The sequence below is a fragment of the Aphidius gifuensis genome, linkage group LG3, assembly GCF_014905175.1.
Source record: "Aphidius gifuensis isolate YNYX2018 linkage group LG3, ASM1490517v1, whole genome shotgun sequence".
In the NCBI taxonomy this organism is placed as follows: domain Eukaryota; kingdom Metazoa; phylum Arthropoda; class Insecta; order Hymenoptera; family Braconidae; genus Aphidius; species Aphidius gifuensis.
Window position 1 is genome coordinate 15,710,426 of NC_057790.1, and position 18,152 is coordinate 15,728,577.

The 18,152-nt window shown below is 23.7% G+C and overlaps 3 protein-coding genes and 1 pseudogene across 6 annotated transcripts; 1 reads left to right on the forward strand and 3 right to left on the reverse strand.

Moving 5' to 3' along the window:
- Positions 1–18,152, forward strand: part of LOC122850946 — a 220,743-nt pseudogene that overhangs the window by 75,844 nt on the left and 126,747 nt on the right.
- Positions 2,016–4,544, reverse strand: LOC122852122 (blue-sensitive opsin-like). The gene is made up of 5 exons (XM_044151735.1): positions 4,524–4,544; positions 3,616–3,726; positions 3,219–3,478; positions 3,012–3,162; positions 2,016–2,264 (listed from the first exon to the last, which is right to left on the reverse strand). Exons 2-5 carry the CDS (start codon positions 3,711–3,713, stop codon positions 2,057–2,059), a joined length of 717 nt encoding a protein of 238 aa, XP_044007670.1. The 5' UTR covers positions 3,714–3,726; positions 4,524–4,544; the 3' UTR covers positions 2,016–2,056.
- Positions 4,932–6,485, reverse strand: LOC122852116 (proteasome subunit alpha type-3). The gene is made up of 3 exons (XM_044151725.1): positions 6,337–6,485; positions 6,132–6,214; positions 4,932–6,061 (listed from the first exon to the last, which is right to left on the reverse strand). The coding sequence occupies exons 1-3, from the start codon at positions 6,355–6,357 to the stop codon at positions 5,401–5,403; spliced, it is 765 nt and encodes a 254-aa protein (XP_044007660.1). The 5' UTR covers positions 6,358–6,485; the 3' UTR covers positions 4,932–5,400.
- Positions 7,304–18,119, reverse strand: LOC122852093 (glycogen synthase kinase-3 beta). Of its 4 annotated transcripts, none has more exons than XM_044151686.1 (9): positions 17,949–18,119; positions 16,977–17,418; positions 16,029–16,828; positions 14,231–14,442; positions 14,017–14,100; positions 12,973–13,083; positions 12,656–12,893; positions 12,384–12,577; positions 7,304–11,302 (listed from the first exon to the last, which is right to left on the reverse strand). In XM_044151686.1, the coding sequence occupies exons 3-9, from the start codon at positions 16,111–16,113 to the stop codon at positions 10,910–10,912; spliced, it is 1,317 nt and encodes a 438-aa protein (XP_044007621.1). In that variant the 5' UTR covers positions 16,114–16,828; positions 16,977–17,418; positions 17,949–18,119; the 3' UTR covers positions 7,304–10,909. The 4 variants fall into 4 exon arrangements, with proteins under 4 accessions (XP_044007621.1, XP_044007622.1, XP_044007619.1 ...); XM_044151687.1 differs by having other exon boundaries at positions 14,231–14,421; positions 17,873–18,119; XM_044151684.1 differs by having other exon boundaries at positions 17,873–18,119.

An 18,152-nucleotide genomic window follows, 5' to 3' on the forward strand; every position in this document is an offset into this window, starting at 1 on the left:
AAAATTTAATTCATAGATTAATTATGTATTTATCACACGAAACTTTAATAATGTTTCTTTGTCGAAAAAAAAAAAACGAAATTATGTATTTGAATTTAGTAAGATATTTTTTTACACTATGAGTTTGGTGTTATTTATTTATTTTTTTTTTACTGCGAAATATTCACACAACAAGCGTGAAAGTTTGACTGACCAACAAGTTCCAAAGAGTGAGAGTTTCTAACTTCTACTTTACAAATCAATGGATACATGTACACATACAATACACAATTTTTGTTCTTTATTATTAATTATTTTTTTTTTTCTATATTTACTATATATATTTCCTGCCTATAATGTAACTTGAATAAAACATTGTATTGTGTTCAAGTATAAAAAAAAGTAACTACAGAAATGAGAAAAAAAAATTAATCTATAAGTAGATTTAAAAAATGTTATTGAATTTTTGTTATTTATTATTATTATTATTATTATTATTATTATTATTATTATTCATTTTTTGTGACTAGAAGAAATCGATAGACAGAAGACATAATACTGGTTTTATTTTTTTGCAAAATATAAAAATTTTCACATTCATAAATACACAGTTGAAGAAGGGGATACGGCAAAAGTGAAAGAAGAAAATTATATTGGAGAAAGGAACGATTGTGATCAAAGTATCATTTTTTGATTAAATATATGTCATTTTTTTTTTCTAATAAAACGGGGGGGGGGGGAACTTTTGGATTTACAAAAAAATAAACAAGATACATAACATGTATTTTTCAATTGAATTTGAAATTTCAAAGACTATAAATGTCTTTTATTGATTTAAAATTCAAATATACCATTTTGTTAAATAATATAGTTTGTACTTAATTTTTTTACTTTTTTACAATAATCCACTTAATTTTAAATGTTCATAATTAAACTTATAAATATTATTATTTAAAAAATGAATTAAAAATAAAAAAGACAAACAATATAAATTATTATTGATATATTATTAACCAATATGGTCTTTGAATTTTAAATCATAATTAGTAATTTATTATGAGAATATTTATTTTTTAAAGAGTATTATAAATTCAAAATAATTCAATTACAATATATATATATATATATATCAGTTTATAATTTATTTTTTCAAAGTAAAAATGATTATTATTTTTTTTTTTTTTTTATAAATAATAAATCATTCCCAATTTTATAATTTTTAAAAAACGAAACAAACATGATTTTTACTTTTTAAAAAATAAATTATAACATCAAAACAAATAAATAAATAAACAAAAAAATTTGATTTAAATAATTATTAAAATTTCTCAATTTGTTGACAAACTGCACATCGTTGAAAATTAAAATACACAAACTCAGTATTTTCACTGTCTTAAATCAATGTTTGATTTAAAAATACATCATAAACAATTAGACAAATAAAAAATTAAAAAATATTCAATATTACGATAACAAATAAAAAAAATAAAAACTTTTTTCAAATAATATTATTATTAATAAATGAAAAAAAAAAACGTATTTTACTTTGATACCTTGTTTTTTTTATATTTATTCTATATAACTGTACAATTATCTCGTCACATAAATCGATTGCACTAAATTATACAATCATTTTTTATTTATTTATTATTATTGCAGCACAAGTGTCGAACATTATGTTACGCATATAATGTGTGAATATTTGTTATTGATCAATCGACTATTTTATAAACATACGCAAGTAAAATTAAAATGTTTTTAATATATATGTGTATATATATTTTTTTTTTCTGATGAAATAACCATGATATATGTTTAAAATTGCAATATACAAAGTTATAATAACCAAGTGAAAATTGGTTGAAAATTACCTTTTACCTTGCCGTTAGTGAAATAAAAAAAAAAAAAAATTTTTTAAATTAAATTTCAATAATTTAGTCCAATTAAACATGATGAATAGTTAATTTTTTCATCACTGACTTAACTATTTGTTTATTTTTTAAATTAAATTCTATATTTTATTGTCTCTAGTTTTTATCACCATTAAAAATAAAAATATATTATAGTTTTATAGAATTTAAACTTTTTCGATTCTAGTTGTCAGTGTGATCCAAGTTCCGTGACTTAGATCTTGTTGTTGTCTTGAAATTGCATTGTCTTGAATACCAAAAAAATGCTTGAATGATTGAGTAAATTGTGATGATAAAAATGCGTAAATTATTGGATTATAACATATTGATGATTTTGCCAAGAGACTTGGCAAAATTGCAATTGAAGCCGATGGTTGAAACTGGAATTTTCAAATATATATAATTTTATTTAAGTCATAAATTATTATTTAAGAAAAAATTATTATGTAAATTTTAATAACTAATAAATTATCATTCAAGAGATCCAAGATATTTTTATTTTTTAATTTTTTAATATGTTAGTGTCGTTTGAAAACTGGAGAAAGTTATTGTAAATATGTTATCGGAATAATGAGGCTTGCAAAATTTTGAATAATAATTATTGCACGACAAAATTTGAAAAATTTTTAATAAGTATAAAGATTAATTTACACAAATATGATTATGTGTAAATTTAATTTAAGGAATTTTATTAGCATATTTAGTTTTTAAGTAGTCAAAAATTCTAAAAAATCAAAAGACAATTTGAATTTAGGTTGAAAAAAAAAAAAAAAAAACTAATAATTTTTTCTTCAAAAAAATAAATTATACATAAATTATACATAAATATTTAAATTGAATTATTTTGACATTTTTTTGAATTTATAAAATTAGCAATATTATTTTTAAAAAAATAAATGTCCTCATTATACAAGAAAATTTATAATAAAGACGTTTATAGTCTTTGATAGTTCAATTATGAAATACATATAAATGTATATAGTTTTTTTTTCTCCCAAAAGTAATATCTGTTTTTGAGAATTTGAAACATCTTACATTTTTTTCCTCACAAAATAAACTACAATAGAAGTTTTTAAAATTTTGTCATACTTATATTTAGCTGTTTAACAAATAAATTATCAAAAACTTACATGAAAATATTGCGCTGCAATAGCAAATATCGCATAAGGCATCCATGCAATTAAAAATGCAGTAATCATAATTCCAATCATTTTAGTAACTTTCAGTTCTCTTTTAGATCTTGAGCCTAATGAAAAATAAAGTAGTTTTTTTTCTTCATCAATATGTAAGTATAAAAAAAAAATCATTCCAAAAGTCTTAAATATTTACCTATTCGTTGTCTGACACGTTTTAATTTGATAATAATACCAAAATAACTACTCAATATAATAATTAATGGTATAATTAATCCAAAAATAAAAATAAATGCAATATAAGAATCATTATGTGTTGTAGAATCATGAATTTCCCAAGAGACACTGCAGGATACATTTCCGCCTTCGGGACCGTAGCTACCCCAACCTAACAATGGAGGTAGCGACTGTACAAGTGCATACACCCAAACAAAACTCGCAAAGTACATTGCTGATCTATTATTCAATGAAAAACACTAACTATTAATTCATCATTATTCAAATATTTCATTTAATAGAAATTTGCTTTCAAATTCTATACAATTTTATTGATTAAAATCTTGAAATTGATTAAAAGTTTTTATTTTTTTTACCTGGTACTAAGGGGTCGTGTTGGATTTGTAATAAGCATCCATCTCTCTAATGCCATTACTGTTAAATTACCAATACTTGCTAGGCCAAATGTAGACATTAGGCAAGCGTACCTTGAAATACGAGACATGATTATCATCACCATCATCACAAAGTAAAATAATATGTTTGTATTATTTAACAAAATAATGGGGTGATGATAAAACAATATATATATATATTTATATTTACAATAAAAATAAAAATAAACTTTTAATTATAAACGTTTAACAAATTGCAAGATTCTCAAGAGAAATAGATATATACTTTTTATTAATTAGTGAATCAATAGCGCAAATTAAAATGTCGATATTTTTGCTGGTGTATTTATTTCAATTAAAAATATATATATATATTGTTTTTAAAAACAAAGCAAAAAGAAAATGATATATAGGTAATTAAAATGAATGAAAATATTTTACTGAGTATAGCTAACGAAGGCTTTTGTTGTAACATTTGTCAATTTAATGGATTTATTCAATTAGGCTTTTTTATATTCACATGAGTCGTTACCTTGTCTTTGAAATTTTTCATTAATATTCACAAAGAATTATTATTATTAATAATCTTGGTTCAATTGTAAAAGTTTCTTTAAAAAAAGTAGATAAAAAATAGAGATATGAATAATAACGAAGAACTTGAAGCAATTGATTATTCAACTAATCTGAGGATTAAAATTTTGTTTGTTATATGGTGGTTAAATGTGGTATAGTCCGGACATGATTATGAAATTATTTTGTTAAAATTGTAGTTAAACATCAAGCATGATTTAAAATTAAAAAATGAATTTTCAAAAAACAATATAAAGTAAAATGAATTAATTGATGTAAATTATATTGTTTGATAAATTAATTTATTATTTTTACTTTACCATTTGCAAGTGGAAGTACTCCAGTACCATCCACGATTTAATGCCGATATAAAAGCTAACGGATTGCCGAAAAAAGCCACTAAAAAATCACTTATCTTGATGATAAATAAGACAAATTAAATTATTTTAAAAACTAAATAATTAAATAAACATTTTGTTAATTTTCAATGAAATAGAAATAGTAGGTGTATAAACTTACGGCTAGATTAACTAAAACAACATTTGTTGGTGTCCAACTGTTGCTTGAATCTTTGATGATAACGATAATAACGAGTAAATTAAATATTAAACCCAATAAACCAACAGCTCCAAGTACAAATGCAATTTGTTTATACATTAAATTACTTATGCCGATAGTCATATTTTTAATATTTATTTAATTTAAAATAAAAAATTTATTAATTGATGTTTCTTTTTTTTTTTTTTTTTATTTCAAATATTATTCCGGTAATAATTCATTGAAACTGACAGGATTCTTTTAAAGTTTCAAGCTTTATGTGATGTATTTTTTTTGAGGACGAGTAGTGGTGGAATCCTGGCATGCGCATCATTTCTTGGGATGATAATTAACAAACTTAAACAACGAGTCATCATGAGTGACAAAAGAAAATTAATAAATAATCAGAATAATAAATATAGTTTTATAATTAAAATTGATACAATACTAAAAGTAAATAATAAATATTTTTTATCGTAATCTTCTTTTTTCATTGACATAAAGAATCAAAAAAAAAAAATGAATAGTTAAATAAAATAAATAATAAAAAATTTATATTAGAAGAGAAAACATTTGTTTTTATTATTAAAATTTATTTTATTACAAATGTATTAATTATATTTATTGGTTTTTTTTTTATTTTGATAGGTTGTAATAATTTTACATATCCTCAGTATCACTGTCAGAATCTTCAGCCATAGCTTGTCTTGCTTTTGTTTCAGCTTCAGCTTTAATATTTGCTGGAATTCTTACATGTTTACCATTAGTATGTGGACCAACCCAGCTCATTTCTAATTCAAATTGTTTATCTTTTAATTCATCATGAACAAGATAAATAATTTTGGCAGCTTCTTTAACTAAATCACGACATGACATATCAGCAAGTTTCAATTTTTCAATTTCAGTTTTAGCTGATTGTTTTGCTTTACCAACAGCACAACCATAATAACCATATGATACACCTGATGGATCAATCATATACATTTGTGGTCCTTCAGCTTCATAAGCACCAACAACGACTGAACAACCATATGGTCTTACTGCTGAATATAATGTATATGCATGCATATACATTGCAACACGTTCATTTAAATATTTTAATGGTATACCAATGCCATACTGTGAACGATAACTTGCTGCCTCAGAACGACCAATTTCAACAATTTGACGTGCATCTGATATTAAACCAGATACAGCCATACCAACATGTTCATCAATATTAAATATTCTTTTATTTGCACCGGCTTCATATAATTTTGATGTTACAAGTTTTTCAACAGCAAAAACAATACTATCCTTGCCACGAAGACCAATTACAGTTCTAAAAAATAACCACTAAATTTGTATTGTATTTTTAAATTTATTATTATAAATGTTGTCAATCAACTTACCCGCTATTTTCAACAGCTTTTTGAGCATATTCAACTTGAAATACTCTTCCATCGGGAGAAAATTGTGATGCCGATAAATCATACTAAAATTAATGACAGAAAAAAATGTCAATGATGAGGTTAACAAAATTATATTTATAAAACAAAATATTATAACAATGAAAAATTTTATTTATTTTTATAATAAATTTTGATGAATACTTACACCAGTACCAATTGAACTCATTTTTTATTATATTTTTACTTCAAAGTATATATTTTTATTGTTGTTTTACTGTTTAATAAAATCTAGCGTGAATTAGCGAAAAAAAAATCTCCAAACATAACTTGTCAGTCACTGTTGTTTGGAGGTTACAGGAGGTTACAATAAATAATAATGTTTTAATGTGGCGCTATTTTCCTCTCGACATTTTCTTTTTTTTTAACGGCGGGAAAATTTTAAATATAGGTATATTAGAAATTGTTACGATTATTTGAACAAACAATAATTGTTAATATTTTTATTGTTAAATAAACCACAAAAATGTACAGTAGTTATTTATTCTTTTTTTTTTTTTTTTCATTTGACTCGTTCAAGAATTAATTTTTCAAGACTGTCAATACTCTCGTGTCAATACATTTAATAATTATATAGTATATTATGATATAATTACTACAAGTATTACATTTAATTAATTAATTAATTATACATATTCATATACATGTTTACAGTGTAAATATATTTAGCATTTATTTTAAATATGCATAAATATACACTGTTTTTAAATTTATTATTTTTTTCCATTTCAAATATTGTAATTATTGATTTAAAAAAAAAATCTTTGTTTTTTTAATTTATTTATTAATATTTACTGTGTTTAGAGTTTCTTTTTTTTTTTTTAATTATTATTTAATTTATTTATTTACTTTTTTTTATATATAGTTTATTCAACTTGCACTAGGAAACATCCTTAAATTTCCATGTAATTTTTATTAACGTATTTTTAAATCATTCAATCGTTTCATTTAGTCAACATTCATACTAATTATATGCACCAACAAATAAAATTCCAATCGCTTATTATTAATTTATATTAATTCATAAATTTATATGTAAATTTTTTATACTATAATTTTTACGTTTATAGTGTGGGTATTTTTTTTATTTATTTATTATTTCTCTATTCCGATTGTTTAAAAGTTTTTTTTTTTTTTTCATCTGTTGTTCACTGAAATCTGAGCGATAATAATAGTGCACGTGCAACGCAATAAACAATTTTTTTCTAATATAGTACATTCACAAATCAACATATCTTCAACGCAAATATTACGTTGTTTTATTTTTTTTTTTTTATCTTTTCTTCTCGCCTATTATTTGAAAGGCAATTTTTTCAATTACTCTATAAATTTATATTTCTTAAGAACGAATTAATTAAAAATTATTAATCAACGTATTAGTGTGGAATATTGAGGTTGTAATCAAATGATTAATAATTGTCACAATGAATAAATTTATTTTTTAATTTTAGACTCTGATGGTCTTTATTATTATTTTTATTAATATTTATTTTACTAAAGGTATATATATATTTTAAAGGCTCGCATAATTTTTTTTTTATTTATTTTTGCGATGCTCCATGTGAAAAATTTTTAGACTTACTGAAAAATACAAATTTTACTAGAAAATAATAAATTTTAAAATGCAATAATTTGAAAAATATATATATATATATATATATATATATATATTTAGTCCCATTGGGAACGAGCTACAAAAACGTGTTGTCATATGACATAATTTTATGAATTCGTTCTCAAGATAAATCTGATTGCAAAAAAAAAAAAAAAAAGAAAAAAATCATTCTAGATATAAGTATTATCATCTTGGTATATATAATATTATTGATGGCCACCAGTGCCAGTTGTTGACAGACATCAAAATTAATTGTATAAACAGTTAAAATTTATTTTTTTCTATCGACTTTTTTTTTTTTTTTTTTTATCTTCTTGAATTTATGAAAGTGTGAAATAACTATGAAAGCGTGCGGTGTCATCGAGTTACATTGCTTTCTACAAGTGTGTAAAAACAATCTCCAAATTTTTTTTCGGAAACAAAGCATTCATTCATTATTATTTTATTAAAATTTTCTGTTTCATTTTTTTTTTTTTTTTTTTATTAATCGTTACATAGAAAGCGAGTGCCCGCGGTTAATTTATCATCGGTATTATTATTATTATTACTATTATTATTTTTATTTTTTTTTTATTATTAATAAATGGTAGTAGTAAGGGAGATACAAAAAGTTTTGAATAAGAACTTCTTATCAGCTTGACAGACAGTTTAACTCGCAATAATGCTTTTTTTCTTTTTTAAATAATCGATTGTTCGAAGCTGATGAAAAATTTAACATTTTTTTTTTTAAATAGAACAAAATAGATTAAAACGAAAGACAAAAAACTGGGCATTCCAAACGATAGATTCGATGAAAGAACATTATTTTTTTTTTTATCTTTTTTCTTTTTTACAAAATTTTTCTATTGAACTAGAAATAGTATTGCTTTCATTTGTGAATTAAATCGCATTGTACAATCATAAAGCGATAAATGTTTTTTTTATATTTTACAAATGAGCAAAACTGCGTTTTTTTTTAAAAAAACAATTTTTTTATTTATTTTTCCTTTTGTTATTTTAATTATTAAAGCGTATTAATTACACTGTCATTATTATTTCAGAAACAAAAAAAAAAAAAATTCATCGATATTTCATCCCTTAGATTGCTCTACAGCTCACAGCATTTTGGGTTTTCAAATATTTATTACAATTTTTAATTTGAAAAAGGAAAAAATAAATAAGTAAAAGAAAAAAAAATAAATAAAAATTAAAGCATTTTTCTTGTCAGCTGTATTGTCAAATTAACTGTGCTTTATTATTGCATCGTCTTTTTATCACACCCGTACAAACACACGAAAAAAAAAAAAAAAATTGGAAGAATAAAAATGAATAACATGTTCAATTTAAATTAAAAAAAAAAAAAGTGAAAAATTTTAAAAACACTAGATTAATTGTTGGTTTTTTTTTTTTTTTAAATATTTAAAAGCAATTTTTGTTGTTCTTATTGAAAAGACAAATCGATTATGATATGTTTTGTGAATAATGCTAAAGACAACATGGCAACAACCAAATTAAACATGCAAAATTTATTTATTTTAAAAAAAAATTATCTAAAAATGAAATAAGAAAAAAAAAAAAAATTTATTTATTTCATATTTTGCTGCACGAGAGAGATAAAAACAATAAAATTTAAATTATTATCTAATGACAAAAACTATTCATTCATATAACTACTATCTTTTATCTTAAATTTGTTTTTTTTTTTATTTTTGTAAAATTGAAATAATCGTGGATATTCGCGCATAACGGTCATACATCTAATATTTCTATATAAAACATAAGTTTTTGTAAAATAATAAAAAAAAAAACAGTTCAAGTGAAAGACTCCCTCCCAATGTACATTAAATCTCAGTCGTAAATAAGTTTGTTTTTTTGTTTTTTTTTTTTTTCTACTTAAATAAATTGTTGTTTTTATATTTCTAAGATTATCCCTCTATAATAACTAATTTCATTAATTTCTCAAATTCAGTTTGACCAATAAAAATAAAGAAAAAAAAAATGGCCAAATTATTTAGTATGGTCCACTTGCAGCGTATTCAAATATTTGTTTGTATTTTTTTTTTTCACATTAATTATACAAATGAATAAACAAAAAACTATATATAATAAAAATAATCAATTAATAATAGTAGTACAAATAAAAATAATATTAATAATACACTCGACCATAATAAAAAAATTAATTCAAAGATTGAAAATGAACAGAAATATATTTAAAATTCGGTCACGTCTAAATTGTTTATTTTATTTAAAAATGAAAAAAATTTATTATATATATGTTATGTTCCATTTAACCGGATAAGTAAAAGTTTGTTTTTTTTTTTTTTTTTGACCAATTGTGCTTTTTTTATTTGCACCTTATGTGATAAAGCTTTTTTTTTTTTTTTTTGTTTCTTTTTTTTTCGATAAAAAGACGATGCAAATTCGGTTTTTGACATTGCCTTCACCATCTTTGACTGAGCTTGAGTGATTTTATCTTTTTTTTTTTTATTACATTTGAAAAGCCTGATACCCAATTTTCTTTCTATATAAAATTCTGAAACTAGTCACAATTTCAACATGTCTGATAACTAAAACCAACAATAATTTTAAAGGACACAAAAAATAAAAAAAAAAAAATATATATATATCAACAGATTGCTGTCCCGACCGAAAAAATAAAAAACAAAAAAAAAATAAATTACCCTGTGGAAAAAAAAAAAAGTAATAAACATTTTTATTAAATTTTTTTTTCGACAAAGTTTCGATCACTTTTCGGCGCAAAAAAAAAAAAAAAAAAAACGAAAAAACGAAAAAGTCATACTGCTGGTTTGTTGTTATCAAGACTAGCATTTAATTTATAAATAACAGGATACCCGCGAAAAAATGATGACTGTATATATATATATATTGTTTTTTTTTTTTTTTTTTTCTTCTGTTCTTGTTTGCAATCTCGCTTATTTTTGTATATTTTTTTTTTTCTACAGTTTTTTTTTAATTAATATTATATTTATTATATCTGGTTGTCTTGTTAAATAAATTTTTATCTTTTTCTTTTTTTTAATTATTTTTTTTATATATATTTTTGTTTTTTTCGTATTTTTTTTTTTTTTTTTTTGCAACAATGAAAAAATAAATTGGCGGGCGCTTAAGCCATGGTCGATTGATTGGGATTTGTGTTTTGTGTGACAGTTGGTGATGATGTATTAACAACACTACTATCGTTTGTATTACCACTTGCACCAGCAACAGTACTTGTTGATTCAGTTGTTGATTGTCCCTCAGTTGTTGTTTCAGTATTTTGCATATACTTGGGTATTAATATTGAATTTAAATTTGTTTCAATACGTAATTCTTGTTCTGTAAAGTTGAATAATGGTGGTAAATCACGACCATTTGGTAGACGTGTTGCTTGTTCTCTTAATTCATTGAAAAATGGATGAGCGCATGCGGCAAGTGGTGTTATTCGTAATGGTGGTGTATATTCTAATAATTTTGCCACAAGTTCCATTGCTTCTGGTGGTGTACGAGCTCGAAATACCTGTTAAAATTTTTTATTTATTACAATTATTATTTATATTGTATTTTATAAACATGCAAATTAAACTCAAAAGCATTTGAGCTTTAAGTATTTTTAATTATGATGATGATGATTTTTTTTTCCAGTGTCAACTCTTGGATATTTGAATGTGTGTTGTTGTTGTTGTTGTTTTTTTTTTTTTTTTTTTTGTTTTTTGAAATTGTAAAATCATGAAGAAAAATATAAATTTTACACTTGAGAAAGTATGCTAAATTTGAGGTTCATATTACAGGTCAAATAATCAGGCTATTTGGCGTGCAATGACCTGCATATTTATTTTATTTTTGTGTGTTGTATGTGGTAATTGTGATGAACATTTGTGAACGCTTGATTGTGACATGATAATGTATAATTAATATTTATTCGCACAATTAAAACTTGTATTCAAGTTTTTTAATTGATAAAAATTGATTAGCAAATAAGCCATGTTTTTATTTATTTCGCGCTTCAAATTCTTTCATAGAATCGTTATGAAATATTTATAATATAAAAAAAATTTATATATCAGTTGATTAGAGTAAGTGATTTTTCTCTTCATCCGAAAAAAAAGAAAATAGTAAATGTTAGTATTTAACCAGCACTGTTGTGGATTTTATTGTCTGCAATCTTTTTCTTTTTTTTTTTTACAGTTAGTTCGCGAGGGGGTGAAAAATCCAAAATTATAATAAACCAAAATTGATAAAAAAAAAAAAGGAAAAAAAAATTGAGATATTGGCATATATTTTTTTTTCATAACTTTCCACGAGAAATCACTTACTCTAATTTTTTGATGCTTTGTGGTACACTTTGCGGAAGTCATTCGTTGTAGCATAAACTGTAATCACGAGAATGCTTTGAATAATCTTGGAGGATAAAAAAAAAAAAAAAAAACGAGAAAAAAACTCGATTGGATTCATTCGCGTAAACAAGGTATCAACAACACCAACACAACAAGAAAAAAATAAGTAAAAAACGAAGATAAATTTGTCGTAACAAATGATAAAATGAAATAAAAAAAAAAAAATGAGAGTAATATTTTCATGAATAAATTTATAACCTGTACCTTTTGCCATGGATGTGATTTTATTTGAGGAAATTTAAATTCAGTGTAATTTGGATTCATTTCACGAATTTGATCACGTGTTGGTGTACCAAGTACTTTAATTATTTCAACAAGTTGATCAACACCACTGTCACCTGGGAATATTGGTTGTCCAAGTAATAATTCAGCAAGTACACATCCAGCACTCCATACATCTAAATAATCAATGATATTTAATAAATTAAAAAATTATACAATATAAAAAATAGTTATTATAAAATAAATATAATTACCAATTTTAGTTGTATAATCAATTGCACCAAATATAAGTTCAGGTGCGCGATAATAACGACTACAAATGTATGATACATTTGGTTCACCACGAACAAGATGTTTAGCTGATCCAAAATCACAAAGCTTCAATACACCTGTTTCTGGATCAAGAAGAAGATTTTGTGGTTTAATGTCCCTGTGACAAATTCCAAGATGATGAATATAAGCTAAAGAACGAAATAGCTGATACATGTACAACTGTAAGAAAATGAAAATAAACTATTAATACCAATGGATATTTATTTAAAATAATAATAATAATAATCAATTATTTTACCTTGATATAACTTATAGGAATTGTTTGTTTACTCTTGCTGTAATGTCGTGCAACTTTGTAAACAGTCTCTGGTATATATTCCAACACTAGGTTAAGATAAACTTCGTCTTTCTAAAATAATAAATTCAATTGAAAAGAAAAAAAAAAAAAAATATTATGTGTTATTAAAATAATTGTCAACACACACACACAAACACACAAAAAAAAGAAGAAAAAAAAAAAAACAACAAACAAAATGCAACATACATAAAGAAATGAAAAAAGAAATTGAGTTTAATGTACTATTTTTTTTTTTTTTTATGATAAAAAAAGATTGATAATGTAAAATAAATTATCAATTTTTATTTAAAAATACACGAACGATGTATCGCGAATAAAACATCATCTTTATTATCTAATTTTACTGATGAAAAAATTTTTATAAATAATAAGCAGCAAATTCTACTTTTTTTATTTATTTATAAATTATTTTAAATTATATATTGGATATTTATATGATGATTTTATATATTTCTACAAAATATTCATTTAAAATATCAACAAAAAAAATAAAAGCATGTGCCTAAATATACCGAAGGGATTAATTGCTCGAATATATCAATTTTGAAATTTTTAAATATAATATTTTTTTTAAAATCTTTTTTGTATGAGACTAGCACTGATAACGCTCCAACTTACGGCCACATGAAAAACTGGATTAGTCTCGTTTAAGATGTTCTACAAAACAACAATCATAGGGCATGCATTAATCTAAACGTGTGATTTAATTTTTCAATCGTAATTCATTGTACACCATTTACAAAATGTCTATGAAAATTCAAATTTGATTTTTTTATATTTTTTTAAATAAAAAAAACTAAAAATAATTTTCTATTTAATTTATATTGTTTATAGATATTTATTATATATATATCGTGCAATTTAAATTCTCATTTTTTGCTTGTAAGTGGTTTGAAAAATATAAGCTTATTTTTCAATAACGGAATATATATTTTAAATATTTATTAATTATTATTTTTTATTTTTTTTATTGATGATAATTACCTTGTCACCACTTGAGTAAAAGAAATATTTAAGTTTGACAATATTACAATGCTCCAATCTTCGCATTATTTGCAATTCTCGATTCTGTAATTTAAAACAAACAAAAAAAAAAACTAATTAGTAAAATAATAATAATAATAATAATCATAATGATAATTATCATCTGATATTTTTCATTGATAAAAAAAAATATGATAATAAATATAAAATTTACCTTAAATCTTTTGTCTTGGAGTACTTTTTTAATTGCCACCATTTCACCAGTGTCACATAATTTTGCTTGATAAACAACACCAAAACTTCCATTTCCAATGACTTTTGTATCTGTATATGAAACTTCTTGTGGAAGATCTGGTCTTGCACCAGGTGTTGCTACAACTGTTGTCACTTTGCTGCCATCTTTGCCTGAATTATTCATTGCACCACCCATAGAAACAACGTTAAAACGAATTGGGAGATTGAAGTGTGATGTTAATATGATAGGTTATTTTAAATAATAATAATAAATTGATATGAAATATTAGTAGTAGTAATTTGTTTTGTATTTATGTTTATTGTGTTGTCTAATTTATATAGAAAAAGAAAAAGAAAAAATAAAATAAATAAATAAATAAGCTTAATAATAATTTTATAAAATTTCTAGTATGATAATAAATATAAATTTAAATTTTGATTTATTTTAATAATTATATTTATTATTAATGTTATTGCAATGAATATATTATATTATTTATCAATGAAAATATTAAAATAAATTGTCAATAATATCATTATCATTTATTGTCATTATGTTGACGAAATAATTTCTTTTATACAAATAATACAAAAATTATTGCATCACAAATTTATTAAAACAACTCCTACGAGAAAAACTTCAACGGTCGTCAAGTAAAAATATGTAAAATAGAAAAAATAAATAAATATATGTGAGTGTTTGCGCCGCCGCATTTATCATTACCATCCATGTTTTAACCATTAATAATAAAACAAAATGACTAATTTATTATAAACAAAAAATAAATAAATAAATAATATTTAGAAATATTAAAACAAGATATACTTATTATTTCTTTAAAATTTATGAATTAAACATTATAAATTATTATATTGTGAAGAAGAGAAAATATTGATATGAAAATTTGAAGGACAGATTAAGATTTTAAAATCGTAGTATCATGCTGTATTGATAATAATGCGAAAGAAGTTAGGCCTCGGTCGATGTTAAGCCAATGAATGCGTTTTAATGTGCACGCAAAAATAAAAATATATTTATTTATAAATTGTCGTAGTAGAAGCCGCGAATGCCGGTGACGTTAGTGGCATATAGTTCAGGGCCGTGAATCATTGGAGGGCGCAAAACTTACTCATCATCATTATCCTCAAACCCAAAGGGTTATGTTTCAACTTTTTAATTGTAATAAAAAAAAAAAAAAAAATGAAAAATACTATTTCTAATAAAGCTATTATATATCCATTAAACTTGTGACAATGCCAAAATAATATAAATATTTTAATTAAGAAGAAAAATATGTTTAAAATTTACAGTCAACAGTGATATATTATTTCGTAATCAAATTTGCCAATCAATTCACGAGTTCTTGACATTGTGAAAGAGATTTCTTTTGACGTATCAAGCTAATATTTATTTATTTTTTTTACTATAATCTTTGTTGAAATTTTTATACAATAAAAATAGAGTACAATTGTTGTTGATGATAATAATAAATATTAATTATATTTTTAATCAAGTGTCTGTCATTGTCACAAGTACAATAGAAAAAAAATAAATTAATTAAAACAAACTAGATAATTATAATTATAATTTTGTCAGAGATAAATTTTATAGGTATATTACTGTTTTTTTAAAATAAATTTTGTGTCACCAAAAGCAAAGCTTACCAAGTAATAAATTTATGGAAATGTGGATATTTTTGACTAATTTAGTTTGTAAAAAATAGGTTAGGTCATAATTTGGCATGTGAAAAAAGATAATACATAGTAAATGCACTCACTGCTTATCTTCATACCACCCACAGGCGGATTTGCAGGAGGTTTTGTACCCTCAGCGAAAGAGGTGGTCCTCGGACGGCCGCTCATTCTAAATCGCCACGGCAGCCACCGCCACCGCCTCCTTCACTGACTATTGCCCTCCTCTTCCACAAGTCCTATAACCCTCTTTGCTGCTGTCACACAGTTTTCTTTTTTATTAATTTTTTTTTCTTTTTTCCCTCACAAAACTCTCTATCCAACCCAAAACAGTCCACCTTAGTTTTTCTTATAGAAAAAAAAACAACAAATTAATAAGCTTCCTCACAGAGAATTGAAGTTTTTTTGTTTTTAATGATGAAACAAACAAAAAATAATGAATTTTTCAACTTTCAACACAAATATTTAAAATTGAATAAAAAAAAAAATAATAAGTAATATAATAATTTTAAAATCTAATCAAATTAAAATTCACTATTTTTTTTTTTTTTTGACTCCACGTAATAAACGTCACGCACATCAATGACAACCAATATCACATCCCCGTTCTATTAACGCGAGCCACTCTGTTCCTTTCTTTTTTATTTTTTTTTTTTTTTACGACACACACAAAACACGCTTAATATTGAAAATCAGTCGGTAATACAGAGTAAATTGTGCGTTAACGCGTGCACGCAGTCCTTACGATCCCTCTGCCTCGTGATCGATATATATAAATATATATATATATATATATATATATAATTCTCACCCCACTTGATAAGAAAAAAAATTTTTTTTTTACTCAAAAAAAAAAAATTCAGTCACATCTAATCCTCGGATAAAACTAAAACAAAAAAAATAAATATATATTTAATAATTTTACTTGTCATTAGAGCCAGCAGTCGAATTCAATAAAAAGTAAAAAAAAATAAATAATAAAGACTGCGTCTCTAATAGTTGTATAGTAGTAAAAAAAAAAAAAATATTACAACCTTTATTTTACGTTGTGTCGTTCGCACCAGTTTGCACAACTGTCCCTCAGTTTCACTTGGCACAAGTCAGATTATCGTATATTAAACATATATATATCAAACGTGATATATACACACCACACAAAAATATATAATTGTCTCACTTGTAGACAGACAATGATTGCTATTAATCCTGATTATTATATTCAGTGGTTAATTATTATTAAAATATATATATTGAATTAATTTATAAAAAGGGGACGTCTTGTGGCCTGTTGGCAGGAGTTGATGATGGGAGAGTAGAGCAGAAGAGAGAGACCATCAGAAATATAAAAAAAAAAAAAAAAAAATTATAATCAACGTTTTTCGAATGGTTCGTACATGCGGCACGCAGTACAACGGCCACCACCACCACCACCAGCAGCACCAGCAACAATAGTTACTGTCTAGTAGAACACTTGCACTAGAAAAAATAAAAATAATATTAATTAATATAAAAACAAAGGCTTCACTATTTTTTTTTTTTGCTATAACACATACATAAATTGACAATAGGCACTTTAAATATCAACAATGATTTATTTAAATTATTGAAAATATATACACTTTAGGTTAGTATTACTATATTTGAGGGAATCAGTTGGTAACGGTGGGATGATCGGGATGATGATGATATAAGGGATGAGGAGGGGATATATAACATACGAGGGTTGCGCGCGGGGAAAATAATCCCTCTTCTCTGTTTTTCAACAAACTCCACACTGTCTTTTCAACACACTGGCTTACTATTACTGGCTTTATGTGGGCGGTGTCACAATTATTTATAATATTATTAAAACACTACATGCATATTATTTATTAGCCAAATACGAGTTCAATGAATTTTTTTTTTTATTATTATGATCGAGCTTGTATACCTTGTTTTTTTTTATCTCCTACTTTAACTCATTTTTTATTGTAATTTGTGTATTTTTTATTAAATTATTTACGTACACATATTTAAAGCGTGATAATACTTGGCGGTTAAAATTAATCTATTTAATCAATGACACTAGTGCAAGTACCAATGTCTGCCATGTCCCAAATATATAAAATAATATTATTATGTCCCAATATGTCCTTCCTCAACGAAAATCCCAACGCTCAGACATTGACCTGCCTTCGGCTGAGATTAGAAGCAATCAAAAAAAAAAAAAA

Coding starts and splice junctions, on each gene's coding strand:
- LOC122852093 (XM_044151686.1), bottom strand. CDS start 16,113: ATGAGCGGCCGTCCGAGGACCACCTCTTTCGCTGAGGGTACAAAACCT. Junction 13,084..14,016: donor TTTACTCAAGTGGTGACAAG/GTAATTATCATC, acceptor TTATTATTTTAG/AAAGACGAAGTTTATCTTAA. Junction 11,303..12,383: donor AATCACATCCATGGCAAAAG/GTACAGGTTATA, acceptor AAATTTTAACAG/GTATTTCGAGCTCGTACACC.
- LOC122852122 (XM_044151735.1), bottom strand. CDS start 3,713: ATGTCTACATTTGGCCTAGCAAGTATTGGTAATTTAACAGTAATGGCA. Junction 3,163..3,218: donor ACGTGTCAGACAACGAATAG/GTAAATATTTAA, acceptor ATATTGATGAAG/AAAAAAAACTACTTTATTTT. Junction 2,265..3,011: donor CAATATTTTCATGTAAGTTT/TTGATAATTTAT, acceptor ATTCCAGTTTCA/ACCATCGGCTTCAATTGCAA.
- LOC122852116 (XM_044151725.1), bottom strand. CDS start 6,357: ATGAGTTCAATTGGTACTGGT. Junction 6,215..6,336: donor TGAGTTCAATTGGTACTGGT/GTAAGTATTCAT, acceptor CATTAATTTTAG/TATGATTTATCGGCATCACA. Junction 6,062..6,131: donor AAAGCTGTTGAAAATAGCGG/GTAAGTTGATTG, acceptor GTTATTTTTTAG/AACTGTAATTGGTCTTCGTG.